Source organism: Parasteatoda tepidariorum, chromosome 9 (assembly GCF_043381705.1).
Source record: "Parasteatoda tepidariorum isolate YZ-2023 chromosome 9, CAS_Ptep_4.0, whole genome shotgun sequence".
NCBI classification, from domain to species: domain Eukaryota; kingdom Metazoa; phylum Arthropoda; class Arachnida; order Araneae; family Theridiidae; genus Parasteatoda; species Parasteatoda tepidariorum.
The window spans coordinates 30,271,075-30,285,463 of NC_092212.1; the positions used below are offsets into that span (position 1 = coordinate 30,271,075).

At 26.8% G+C, this 14,389-nt stretch overlaps 1 protein-coding gene across 1 annotated transcript in view; it reads right to left on the minus strand.

Moving 5' to 3' along the window:
- Nucleotides 1-14,389, minus strand: part of LOC107438063 (proteasome activator complex subunit 4) — a 73,552-nt gene that overhangs the window by 51,221 nt on the left and 7,942 nt on the right. The window contains exons 6-16 of the mRNA XM_043050390.2: nucleotides 13,423-13,486; nucleotides 12,787-12,861; nucleotides 10,157-10,276; nucleotides 8,556-8,645; nucleotides 7,995-8,053; nucleotides 7,713-7,919; nucleotides 5,551-5,737; nucleotides 4,251-4,340; nucleotides 3,582-3,646; nucleotides 2,363-2,516; nucleotides 216-314 (exon numbers count right to left, since the gene is read on the minus strand). Of these exons, the coding sequence (XP_042906324.1) occupies nucleotides 216-314; nucleotides 2,363-2,516; nucleotides 3,582-3,646; nucleotides 4,251-4,340; nucleotides 5,551-5,737; nucleotides 7,713-7,919; nucleotides 7,995-8,053; nucleotides 8,556-8,645; nucleotides 10,157-10,276; nucleotides 12,787-12,861; nucleotides 13,423-13,486 (1,210 nt within the window). The remainder of the gene's footprint in view (nucleotides 1-215; nucleotides 315-2,362; nucleotides 2,517-3,581; nucleotides 3,647-4,250; nucleotides 4,341-5,550; nucleotides 5,738-7,712; nucleotides 7,920-7,994; nucleotides 8,054-8,555; nucleotides 8,646-10,156; nucleotides 10,277-12,786; nucleotides 12,862-13,422; nucleotides 13,487-14,389) is intronic.

Consider the following 14,389-nt stretch of genomic DNA (forward strand, 5'->3'; position numbering starts at 1 on the left):
ATTAAATTACCATAAATCGTAAACAATAATACTGAGAAACTGCAAAGCAATTTGATTGCATTTTGAAATATTTACAGTTGATATATTGAATTTCAATATGTTTATAAATTCAAATTTTCGATTCATGAGTTTGTACAATTTTAAAAAAATTATTGTACAGTGCAATTTTTGTTAAAAAAATAAATAAAAAATAATAATAATAATAAAAATCTTACCCTGCATGCAACACGACACATATTGGCAGCATATTTCCCAGAAACGTTTATTTCAAGAATATGAGAGGTGACAAATGTTTGAAGTTTACTTAAGGCTACCTATAAAAGTAAATAAAAAATATTTTAAGAGTATCAAAAGCACTTTTTAAGTCATCTGCATGAAATACCAAACCAACCTATAAAAGAATTTTTAAAACTCGTAAGCACAAATACATGTCAATAGCAAACCAAAAATATTTATAAAATGAAAAACAATGATTTAATAAAGAAATGTTATTTCGCTAAATAATTCACTATAGGTAGTAATATAGTTGATTTGGTATTAAAAGCAACAATACGAATGCGTAATTATATGACCTAAAATGGGTTTAAGAAAATATTTGGTCTCTGAAGTGTAAGCTAAGTTATTTAGATTAAACATGATGTGTTAATGATATTAGCCTACTTTATTTTGAGAGGCAAATGTAGTTGCTTGTTTTGCAATTATTTAAGTGCTTATCACATTCAGGGATAAAACTGCCTCATTTAGTTTTGTCAATAATATTAACAACTAAAATTGCAATGCAGTAGAATCCTGTTTTAAGTGAGACAAGCAGAGAGAAAGGAACAAAGTAGAAAAATATAAAATTGGGGTAAAAAAATATAAGTACATTTTTCAATCATTTACAATTAACAGACAAATTATTAGTTTTTGTTATCAGATGCAATTTCAAAAATAGCCCTTTCAATATTAATAGTTTTTTTACAAATTTGCTTTTTGGTTTTCATTTGCAAATAAGCATTGGTTCAGAGTATTTATGCTTTGAGTTGTTTAATAATCCATGAATACAACCTTAGTTATTTCCACTTCATTTTCAAAACCATCATTGGAATCAGTAATTAAAACAGATATTGAAGGTATTTGAAAAGTGAAGAGATGCATGTTACAGTCAATATATCTGAAATTGAAGTAAGATCTTCAACCACCCAATCTTTTTCTTCTGTAACCATTGTATACTGAGAAGTTTTCTTTATAAAATCTATTGGAAATTAAGGGTTTTAAAAAACCCTGCTCTAAAAAACCCTTACAAAAATCGAATGGGAATAAAACCCATTGGATTGTTGTTGACACAGTCCAATGCTACAGAAATGAAATTCAAAGTTTCTAGAACAATTATTTTTGTATTCGAAGCACCTTGTAAGTTCCCACAATCAAGAAAAAATATGCCATTTTCTAACCAGTTTCTAAATGATCGGATTATTTTAAGATTCCAAGGTTGAAGTTTGCTAGCAAAACATATTTTTCAATTTTAAACTCTCATATTCCCTTCACTTGCGGTTATCCTCCACCCTTCTGATTTTAACTCAGATAAAAAAGTCCCTCTCATGGACAAAAGGTTTATAAGATAAAAGAGGAACTAAGAATGGCTTAAAACAATTTTTTTTAAAAAGAGAGATTTGTTAATCTCTCTTTTAAAAAAAAAATCTCACAAAAAGTTCACAATAGCCTTGTAGATTCCAAATGGTTTTGATTTGTTATTAGAAAAATAGATAGAACAAGATTTTCTGAAAAGGGGTGGCATATAATCTGGAAAATAACATAAGGAAGCAAGATAACGGACCTCAAACCCGGGTTTGGTTTCACTGTAGTTCATGTTTCTTAAACAATACAGTTTTTAACCAAGATAACATACCAAATGAGCAACGTCAAATCTGGGTTTCACTGTAGTTACTTTTACTTACAATTACTTTTCATTTCGAAAAATGTATGGTAAAGCAAATCACTTTATTTTGTAAGAGCATGCAATTACCACATTTCTAACAGTCTTTCTTGACTGGATCAAAATTTTTGCACCCTCCAAAGGGGTAAAGGAACAGTGAAAATTATTAAGGAAAAAAGTTTAAAATAATTTTATCTTTAAAAGTCAAAACAATTTAGACAACTGTGTACAAAAGAACAATTTTTATCCACTATCACAGAAAGAATACTAAGGCAGAAAATTAAAGCCGAATATTGCTACTTTTTTCAAAATGTTTTTTTAAAAACTTGATCAGTCAATTGTAGGTATGAGTTTTACAATTTTTAACTCTCAAAAAGTGTCCCAAACCAGTAACTTTTTTTTAATATCAAATTTAAATGGTAAGTAACATTCTATAACAAATTATACCTCATATATAGCAGGAGAACACTGCATTAGAATAAGTCCAAATGTACTATAGAGTCCTATTTCCATAAACTGTTCTTCTGGGTTTTTACGCTCAGAATCACGGTCCAGACAGTTATGATTATCAAAACAGCTGTTTTCAACCAATGCAAAGCATCTAAAGAAAAAGGAATTGTACTTCATAAATAAATAAAAACTGCATTAGAATCTAAATAACTCTTAAATACTGAACAAAGTAAATAAAATTATTAAGTTTGAGACTAAAACCAAAACACAGTTATACCATCGTCAGCCCTACAAATTTTGAGTTCAGGGAAAAACTGAACTGCAAAATCCCTACTATGAAATATTTTCCCTTTGAATAAGATTAGGGGACTGGTTTTTTTTAACACCGGAGAACTTGCATTTGAAGGTTCAAAAAAAGCTAGGTTTAATGTTCTAAGGGTTAAGGTGAAGTCATTGTTATTTACTATATCTGATTTTGCTTAAATTATAATTTTTAAATTAATAAATCTAAACCAAGCAAAAAATAATATTTAATTAGTAGTCTGCTAGTTTGAATTTCACTTAAATTATGACCTTACAGTTATGTATTGTTCAGCGCATGCCACAAGCCCTACCAGTATTTCCTAGTAAACGTTGCCAATTTTAATATTTTTTCAGTAAAAAATTCAATAGACAAATGTTCATGTCATTTTTTATAATACTTTTAGTAGGTCACTAATATTTTTATCTCAGGTAAAATAGAAAAGTAGAATGAAAGACCACATAAAAATAGAAGTGTATCAAATGGGAATCTTTCCAGGTAAATATATCCAATAAAAAACATAGAAAACCATTCTGCTCAAGATTTTTTTACAAGCATTTTAACAGTTGCAAATACTTCCATTCCATGTTAATTAAATTAGAAAGAGTTAAAACATGCTGTAAATGGGTATTACAGTTCCTCTACTTCTTCAAATGAGGTGCCAATTTCCTATTTATTAAGTAAAAAATCTGAAAAAGCATTCTTCTTAGCTTTTTTTTAAAGAAAGAAATATGGAGTCAGCTAATAAATTCATTTAATATTTAGCAGAAAAATAAAACTAATGAGCTAGATGAGGATTAAGAATGACTAACTTAAATCATAAAGATACTACTCAAAGCCTGACTTAGAGAAAAAAATATTAAATTTCAAAACAATTTACTGATTTTTTAAAAAAATTTAAACTAAGGCTCATACCTATCCATAAATTGAAGAACAAAATCTTCAAATATTGCAGTAGATAAACAAACATCTTGGATATTCTGAAATACATTACAATATATATTAAATAATAACTGAAATCAAAATAGCACAATATTTATGATGAGGTAAACTATAAGAGAGGTTTAAATGAATTAATTTTCATTTTTAATTTAAGGACCAGACAGTTGGCATTTTATCCTTTTAATTTTTTCTCATTCACAGCAAAATTTAAAATTAAATAAGAAACAATTCAAGATCTAAAAAAAAGTATCAACTACTTTAAAAACAATAATTGTGTTCTAATTATTTATATCAATTATTTCATTCACAATGGCTATGACCCACCAGAAAAAAAATTAAACAAGATTAAATAATTGGAAAAAATAAAAGTTATCATTTGAACCGATTCATAAATAGAAGCTATTAAAAATATAATTTACTTTACACAGCCTAAACATTTAAAAGACACATTTTAGTATATCTTTTACATATTTCTAGACTTTTAATTGATATTAAATATGAGTTCTTAAAGGCAAAAACTACAATACATAGATTATAAATTATTATTTGTTTAATAAAATATGTACCAATAATTTTTTATTATTATATAATTAATTTGTATGAATTCTGTTATGTATTTCTTCGCACAATGAATAAACTTACTTGTGGTAGATCTGGATGTATTTCTACAGCACTGGAACAATCAATCATTAAAACTACTGTAACAAGAGTTGAAATGAACTGGAAGGTCACCTAAAAAATATTAAGGAAAAAAAAAATTATGCTCTTAAACTTAAAAAATAACTAAAATTATATGTAAATCTTAATTAACGTTATTTACTAAAATTCAGAAAAAATCCATTAAAAAAATGTTTTTTAAATTTATAAAAATATCAAGTTTTCAAGAAAAAAAAATACTCTTACGTGTTAAGACCTTGGGAGGTAAAAAGCGATAAACCACAAATTTTTACTTCTCTATAATAAAGAATTATGTCCAACAAAGGATATCATTCTAATAAGTAATGTTCAGCAATTGCTAAATAACATATCCTAAACAATTGGTCTCCCAATTTGAAACAGATTTTACATAGAATATATCTAGCAAAAAAAATATTGGTTATTACTTTTTATCTCATAGATCTTCTGCCAAACATTTTAATGAAAGGAATATTATAATTATTTTACATAGTTCAAAATTGCTATTTTATAGGCACTGAAATACAGAAATTTAATTTTCAGCAGCGTTTCCAGTAGTTAAAGTTATGATTATTCTTTTTCCTTTGTCCTTTCCTCTTGGTGGGCGAGAGTATTTTCAGTTTGATCTGTAACTTTTTTACTATACATCTGAAACTCAGTAATTTACAGCTATTTCCAAAGCACTCGAAGAGAAAGCTAAATTTTAATTGTTATGGCACCATTTCTAGGTCATTGTGGAGGATTCTGAGAGGTGGCTAGAAGCCTACTCAGTTTCAGAATGATGGGAACCAGCTTGTCTGTAGGCATTGAAATTGTAGAGTCTTAATCTACTTGACCTTTTTCGCTCACCAAAGGCTGTTGCGGAAATGCTGCATACAAAATTGCTTATACAAAAGAATCTGTTAAAAAGCTAATATATTTAACTACTTTTTTTTTAAAAAAAGTATCATATAAAAATGCATATCTGAGATATTTTTACAAATGAAGAGCTTATTTGAAGGTATGAATGAGGTAAAAAAAATTTAAAAGAAAAACATGAAATTTTAAGTATAAAACATAATACCGTTAGTCTTATGTATAAGAAAGTTGAGTTTTTTTTCTGATAAGTTATTAAATAAGACACTTTTTGGTAGAAAAATGGGCTTTGTTAACTTGTTTTTCATCTGTACTACAGCTAATATTCTTAAATTCACTAAAATATGACTTAAAACCATGTTAAAATCTTCAACTATTAGAAGAGCTACTGTTAACCAAAAATACAAGTTACCATGCATTTTCGAATGTCATTAGGATCAATTCCAGGTAAAGATGCTGTGAGTAGTGGTATGACATGTGACTGGCCTTCAGGAAAATATTTGTTAGGCTGCACTAAAGGTCTGCACACAGGCACAATGCAGTGCAAAGCAGCAGTTAATCGATGTGGTTCTGTAAGTGTCTCCAATGAAGAATACAATCTGTAAAAGATCAGCAAACTTTAGGACACAACGAAAAACGAGAAAAACAAATAGTTTGAATTATATGTTACACTGAACCAGTATTAATGAAAAGAATTGGAGATCAAAGATAAATCGGAAGTCGTCATGGAGAAATCTTCAGAGGAAGGCATTGGCTCACAATGGGCTGTGTGGCCAACTATGATGATGATGAACCAGTGTTATACAAAATAAATTTTTCAGAGAGTAATTTCACTCCTCTATGTATTTTTGAGGTGTAAAACTTAAAATTGAGGAGTGCACTTCAAAGTTAAGGTTATATTAATAAATTACTGCCATTTTATTTATATAATACATATATATTATAATTAACATGTTAATTGTGCAAAGCAAAAACTCTAAAATTATTGATACAACATTTAACCTCCACTTCAAAAAACATTATTTTTTTATGCTCTTTCTTTTCTTTCTGTTTGATTAGGATATTATATTGGATAGGAAAAGGCCAATAAAGCAAAGATGTCAAAGCTGATTTTTGAAGTGAGAAATTATCGTTAATTTTTCAGGAGTAAAACTGAATTCTATTCATGAAATACGTGTCTAGATGTGTAATGGGGAACTCTGCACAGAAAAATATCACAAATTCTAACCAAAACTCAGATAATTTTTTTTCAAGATAATTTGTGAGGAAGTTTTAAAAAATTTTCATATCAAATCTAAGTTATGCTCTTAAAAACTAAGTTTTATACAGATATTTTTTAAGTATCAACAGAATTATGAACGAACTCTGTCTGATCACATCTATCGCAAAAGCACTATAAATATCCTCACTACCTGTAAACTTGATTTAAAGCACTTCTTCGAAAGAGGGTAAACTTTAAGATTCATTGAAAGAAGGTGCAATGCTGAAAGTTAATGCCATTTACAAAAGATTTTCTTATTAAATTTGAGATTTCCCTTAATCAGGGTTCTATATGAAATTGAAAGTACTTTAAACAAACATATCGAAAAAAATTGGAAAAAAGTGTAATTAGAATTTCTGTTAATTGTAATATAAGGTGTTTTGTCATGACCTCCATGATATTTTTAGAATTCTTATCAGAAGTTAATTAAAAAAGCATGCACATTAGGGGTTGCTAATTACTATTTAAATGCAGAAAAATAAACAGAAATGCTAATGCAATCTGATGAATCGCTACTGGGAAAGATTCAACAAAAAACACCGAAACCAGTCAGATCATCTGATGAAACTAGAAGTTTCTTACACTTGGAGGAAGAGATGTTTTTTATCTCCACTTTGTTCTCTCAATCAATCAAATGGGTATTGATGCTTTTAGTCTTGGCTTCCTCGATAATGACAGAGATGCCAACTTGCTCTGGACAGCAAATAAATATTTTAAAGTGGTAGTTTAATAATTGTGGTTCTTGGTTTTTAATAAATTCAATTTAGTAGATTTTTATCCACCACTATTTCTAAACAATTTGTTGGCTTATATAATTCACCACTTTATGGTAGTTATGTCATGCCATACCTTTTAAAAAGTAAGCAAAAATAGTCAAATATTTGCAAAATTTAGTTCGTAGTTATTTACCGTTTTTTAATTATTTTGGCGTGTCCGGAGCAGTTGGCATCTCTATAATGATTCACAACATTTTGCTCAGCATACTTGTTTTTTCTTGGTTCAACAATGTAATACAATTGCACCTAGAACTTTCATTAAGATGAATATAACTGAATAGAAGCTAAATACACACTGATAAATTACTAGATGTGATTCTGTTCCCAAAAAAAATCTGTGCATTTCGATAAATTTATATTAAACTATATATCAGCTGAACATTAAGAATATATATTTCAACATATGCATAATTTTTGCTTAAAATAACTTTAATACTTCAACACCAAAATCTTGTAAAATCACTAGAAGATACATTTAAGCATTAAACTATCAATAATTATTTTTAAAAAAATTATAAATATCGTAATTGAGGATACCTTTCTAACAAAGGGGGAATAACTAATTCAGGACGCAGAGCACCAAGATTTTGAATGGCTAAAGAAGAGTCTATACATCCTCGTTTACTAAACATAGACAAAAGAACGGCAGGAACAATGCTTTTTACAAATTCTGTGATATCATCATTGGTGAGCTTAGCATGTTCAGGAACAGGTGCCTTCCAAGTAGGTTTAGAATGACGCTCTCTGTTAAATAAAAACTCTTATAAGTCTTTTCATAAATTTCATATTAATCATATAGAATAAAAGAAATAAACCTACCGGTGGAGTCGTTTAGTCACAGCAAGGGGAAGTCTCTGCAGAAGCTTCTGCATTTTTACCTTTTATGATACAAAATAAAGAACTTCAGAGATTATAAAATCATATTTGAAAATACAATATTTGTGTCTCTATATTAAAAACATTACTGTCATCACTATTTTCAACGTTTCAGAAAATTTTCTACATGCATGCCTTTTTCTGATATAATAAAGAAACTACAGGATGAAACAATTAAGAAATTCAGAGATTTAACAGAAATTTTTTTAGTATGCATATATAAATAATATTTGGAATAATATTTATTTTATATTAATGAGAAAAAAAATTTTGTAGCTACTTAACTATTTTTTAAAAAAATGGATAAGTATCCCCCAAATTATTATCTGTGCGAATTAATTAGCATATGTTTGAGGTAATTCTGGTGAACCATTAAGACAAAATACTAGTAAGCAATAATTCAATGAATAGAGCAAAAGTTATTAAGGTTTCTGTTTTTTTAATTTTGTTCACTATTCAAAGAAATGCACTCGTAGACATTTAAAATTTCAAAAATATAATTACCAGCCATCTTCCATGATTGGATGGGTGATAGAAAGATTCCAAAGCTTTGAAGAGACGGGTGATGTGAAGCTGACAACTGTTGCCCATTCCCTAAATTAAGAATGATATTTTATAAAACAAATAAAAAGCCACAAACTAAAACAAAAAGATTTTTCTCTTTATAGATTTAAGCTCTATTTTGACCACAGTAAAAGGTGATATTGATAATTTAAAAAATATATGGAAGAAATAGAAGTTACAAATTTTCCTTAAAATTTTTTAACTGCTTTTCTTTATAGTAACCAACACAGGGAGCGTAGCCAGATTTTTCAACAAAAAATAAGCACCTTTAAGTACTTTTTCAAAAAATATTTTTAATCACTTTCCAAAAAAAAATCATAATTAAGATCTGTGCAGTCATAAAAATTATTTTTTCTGTCCTTTAAGTTTTTAATTTATAAACATAAAATCAATAAAATTCAAAACATTTTCAAAAACTTTACATAATCATGAAAAAAATAACTAGTTTCTGATAAATATTGCAGAGAAAAATTGCAAAAATCACGCATTTTTTGTAATTTAGAACGACAATCGATATGGCAAAGAAAAAAATCTCTTTTTAAAAGATTAAAAATTAAGCATTTTTTTATAAATGCCTGAAAAAAGCACCTTTAAGGGCTTTTAAAAAATGTAAATCAAAAATAAACACCTTTAAGCACTTTTTAAAAATGCTACACACCCTGCAACAGTAACAGAGAAGTTATTCAAAAAAAATTCATTCAGAACTGCATTCTGTGTGACACTCAGGCTTGTGAGGCAAAATGAATGGTTGCTAAATATAATAAATGGCTAAAAATTATCTTCCGTTCTTTTTGTGGAAAACGCACCCTATGTGCTTTTTATAATCTTTTTTACGAAATGTAAAACTCATTTTATTTTATGCTTGTTTCTTAAAATTTACCATATTTTGAGAAATGTTTCAAAATTCCTTACATTATTAACATCAACAGTTTTTTAATTGCTTAAAATTTTCAATTTTTTAAATAGTGTCCACATTCTTTAAAAATCAGTTACTGTTTAAAATACTACAACTGACAAGAAACAAAATTGAATAATTTTGCCCTATACTCAAGCTTTAACCTCGAAGTGTAGGGAAAAAAGTAGATAGGAACATGAAATAAAATAACAAAACAAAGCTTTTTAAAATAATTTGAGTAGTCGAAATATGAAAAAATATTTTACTTAATTCTAACAGATAAATGCATAAACTAACAAATATTAGTAGAAACTTATCTCAAATAATTTAAATATGTATATATTTCAAATCATACTTTTCCTAAATGACTTCATAAGTTGAATACTAAGTATTTTAAGGCACATTTCATCAATAACCAACAGCATCTAATTACAGGAAATAAAACATGGGGATTTTGTCTCAGAACTGTAAATATACTAATATGTAAATAAAGCATGGGGATTTTGTATGAGAAATTTTCCAAGATCTAAGGTTCTGATAATTGATAGTAGCTGATAAAATTGATAAGAATAAACTGAAGCTGAGAGATAATGCTTAGTAAAAACAGAACTGTTTATGATTAAAATGCAACAAAACAACAACTCACCAACATAGATGCTATTATAGTGGCAATGGAAGCAGTGTCAAAAGCTGCAGATGCTCTGTAGACTTGTAATGTACCAGGTCTACCAGGGAGATTAAAACTACGTAACAGTCTAGTAAAAATCTACAAAAAAAATGTCAAATGGTTTTTGTTATTTCCATAAACATTAAGTGTATTATACAACCAAAAATACTATCATCTTAAATACCTTTTGATTTAAGAATCATATTTTTAAAAAAATGAAATCTAAAATGTTTTGAAGGTCACTTCAAATATGCTAATTACCTTGAAGCCACCTATGAGATAAGTTACAAAATTGGATTTCACTCTTGACATTTTTTTTCATGCATTCAGAACAATTTTGCAATTTGAAACAATTTAATTTTTCGTTCATCTTTGAAACTTATTTTCACAAAGTTCTGAACTATTTATTCTTTTTTATTAATTTAAAGATGAAAAAAATTCAAAATAAAAAATAATATTTTTAAAAACCACGCTTTTGTAATGGAGAATAATAATTAAAAAAAAATTGAAAAATGAAAAACGTGGGGCGCATGAAATACATAACAGTAATGTTATATTAGTGTGTGTATGTGTGCTCTTGAGAATATGTGTATGTATATCTGTAATTGGAATTGTATCTGAATGTGGATGCGGAATATGTTTGTGTATATGCATATGTATGTGGATGTATATGCGGCTGTGCATGTGTATGAGTAAGAAAATGTGTATATGCATGTGTATATGTACTGTTATGTATTTCATGCTCCCCACGTTTTTCAGTTTTCAATTTTTTTTAATTATTATTCTCCACTACAAAAGCGTGGTTTTTAAAAATACTGTTTTTCATTTTGAATTTTTTTATTTTAAATTATAATTTTTTTAATTTTTATTTTATATTTTTCAAAATTTATTACTTTTCAATTATTATTCTTCACTACAAAAAACGTGGTTTTAAAAATAAATATTTTTATTTAGATTATTTTTCTTAGTCAAGAGTAGTCAAGACTACTACAAATAATAGAACTTTCATTTTAAATTAGGGATACAAAAATCTTTATAGAAAAACAATACCTTTACGACTTTCATTAGTTTTATGCTGATGACAACTAAAACAATTTGGAAATGAATGAGGAAAAACTGGATCCTACCACGTGATTTTTCAGCCAATAAAAATACTCCGACAATGAAAATCTTTTCACCTGACATGTAATACTAATTTGAAATAATGGAATCGACAACAAAAGACAATCTCGTAAATAATTTATTTTTAAAATTTTAATTTTATTTTACTTTGTATGTCTTTTTTCTCTTCATTTTCATACATTGTCATCCAATTCTGAACTATGTGCCAAATTTGAAGTTTGTAGCTAGTCGGGAAGTTAGTTTAAAATCGATTACAAAATTCCACCCGGACAGACATACACGAAGGCAAGTTTATATAAATGTGGTAAAATATAACAATTCATATACAATAAAACATCTTTTTCTTCGTTTCGACAAATTAGATTCTTGACCTTTAAAATATGAGACTTAGACACGCAATTTAGAAAATATGACGGCATAGGTTCGATCTAAATTTAGAGAATAGTTGAAAATTTGATCTTAATTCTGTATTTTACGTTATATATATAAAGTTAATTATATAAAACTAACTATATAAATTAAAATAAATTATTTTATCTATTTATTAAATTCCTTTATCTCAAAATAATTTTATGCAAAAAATATTAATTTTTAATTACTATTTTAATAATGATTGAAAATATTTGAATGGTAATGACATTATTTTTCTTCATTCTTTTAGACAATGTACTTTTTAAAACAAAACTGAAAAGAGATACAAAATCAGATGAGTAAAATTTAAAAAATAAAAAGTTTGGAATAGAAATTTTAAGAAAAATTAAAACCATTTTTTTTTGGTTTCTCAGGAAAAATTAACTTTATTTCAAGTTTTTTTTTTTTTTTTTTCCTTACAGTACATAAAATCCACTGTGAAATTTTATTAAAAGAAAAAATATATCTTAAAAAAATCAACTCAAAACATGTTGATTTATTTGAAAGAATGTTACCCATCTTGTCTCTTAATATAGCTTACTATTTAAAACTTATTTAATAAATTTCTTGATATGTATGATTGAAAATACATTATTTAAAGCTTTTTATTACAAGAACAAATGTTTATTTAAGCACCCAGAGTATCAGAAAATGAAAAGAAGAAAACATACTAAACACTCTAAGCATTTACAATGGTATACATCTTTTCAGACTTCTTATTTTCATAATTTTTTCATAATGAGTAAAAATAGACAAAAAGTTTTCAAAGTATTCAACAAACTTTTTTTCTTCAATTTTTTAAAGAATTTTCATTAAAATAGAAAAATTATCATCCATATTAATAAAAATAAAAGAATTCAGACAATAAATTTAAAATACAGAAAAAGCACTGGCATACTGATATCCTTTATTTTTATATAGCACTAAGAGAACTCACTTTTTTTTGTTAGTATAAAGCTTTCATTTATTAAGCTATGTGCTTATAAAACTATTGTTAAATTTTAATTTTCACTAAAGCAACTCTCATTTAACTATTTAAGATAGAATCTAAAGCTGGATAAATATAAAATAACTACCATTGGTATATAAGGCTCCCAATCAATGTATCCAACATTATCTTCAGCTAATCGAGCAAGAAGCTGTAACAGAGACTGAAATGGGAAAAAAATTATAGTTAAAATCATTAGAAATTTTCCATAAAAATAAAAAAAAGCACTATACTCAGTAAATGTCTGTATCTCATAGTAAAAATGTTTTTATTAACCTACGCACACGAAACCTGTCACAAAGTATACAATGGCACTCTATTAACACTAAGAGAAAATTAGGTTAATTTTTCCAATTTTACTTTATTTATTTTTAATATGTGAAGTTAAAATATCTGTAAAGTAAAATATACTTTCTATATTTTGATTTTGTAATGTATCAGAGAGTTTAATTATAAATTATAACCCTAAGACAGTTTTTTAAACAGCTAGATAGTATTTTTCATTTATTTTTAAATATTGTAGAATTTTTTAATACTATATTTAAAAAAAAATTCCAGATTACAACTAAAGTACATCCTACATCTTTGAAACATACAAAAAACCTATACTATTAGTATTTAGCTTATTCCTTCAATTTATAAGAGAATTAAAAGCAAAGTCTTTTAAAAATCTGAAACTATTACACAAAATACTGAAAGGAAAGGGGGGGGGAACTTTACTTACATCTTCCCAAGCTGGAATATTATGCCAATTTTGCCAAGTTTTCATAAGCTCATCAAACCACAATCTAGTTGAGAATGAAAGAATTACAGACAAATTAATATTTAAATTTTTTTTTCAATAATACACCAGAATTGAACTAATTTTATTGAGACAGTGCAATATTTTTCTATAATGAATAAAGCTAAACCAATGTGAAAATAGCACAAATAATGCCACATAAACAGGCATGCAATCCTATTGGTGCTTATAATAAAATATCTAGTAACAAAACAATCATGTTTCTACTTGTGGGACATTATTTGTGTTCTTTGAAAACATTGGTTAAGCTTTTTTCACATATAGCTCCAAACTAAACCTCCTTATTTTTGTATTTTCCTATAATCTATACAATCTAGAATACAAATTGTACAATCTAGAATTACAGATGTATAAATAATTTAACCTTTTTTTTCAATGGTATATAGGAATAGAACTTATTTCTTAGGAGTGTGAAATACTTTTCTAAAATGAATGGAGCTAAACCAATATGAAAGGAATACAAATAATGCCACATAAAAAGATACATGATCGTTTTGGTGCTTATAATCAAACATCTAGTACTAAAAACAATCCAGTAACTGTTAGTAAGACATTATTGTGCACTTTTTTAATAATGGTTAAGCTTTATTCACATGCAACTCAAAACTAAGCCCCTCTACATTTGTATTTTCCTATCATCCGTATAATCTAGAATATAAAGTGTAGAATAGAATATAAAGTGCAGTAATTTAAAATTATAGATGCATAAATAATAAAACCTTTTTTTTTCTTTCTCAATAATATACAAGAATTGAACTTATTTTTCGGGAGATTTTTCTAACAAGAATAAAGTTTAACCAATGAGGAAAGAGCCCACATAATGCTACATAAACAGACATATGATCATTTTGGTGCATAATGAAACATATAGTATCAAAACAATCACATG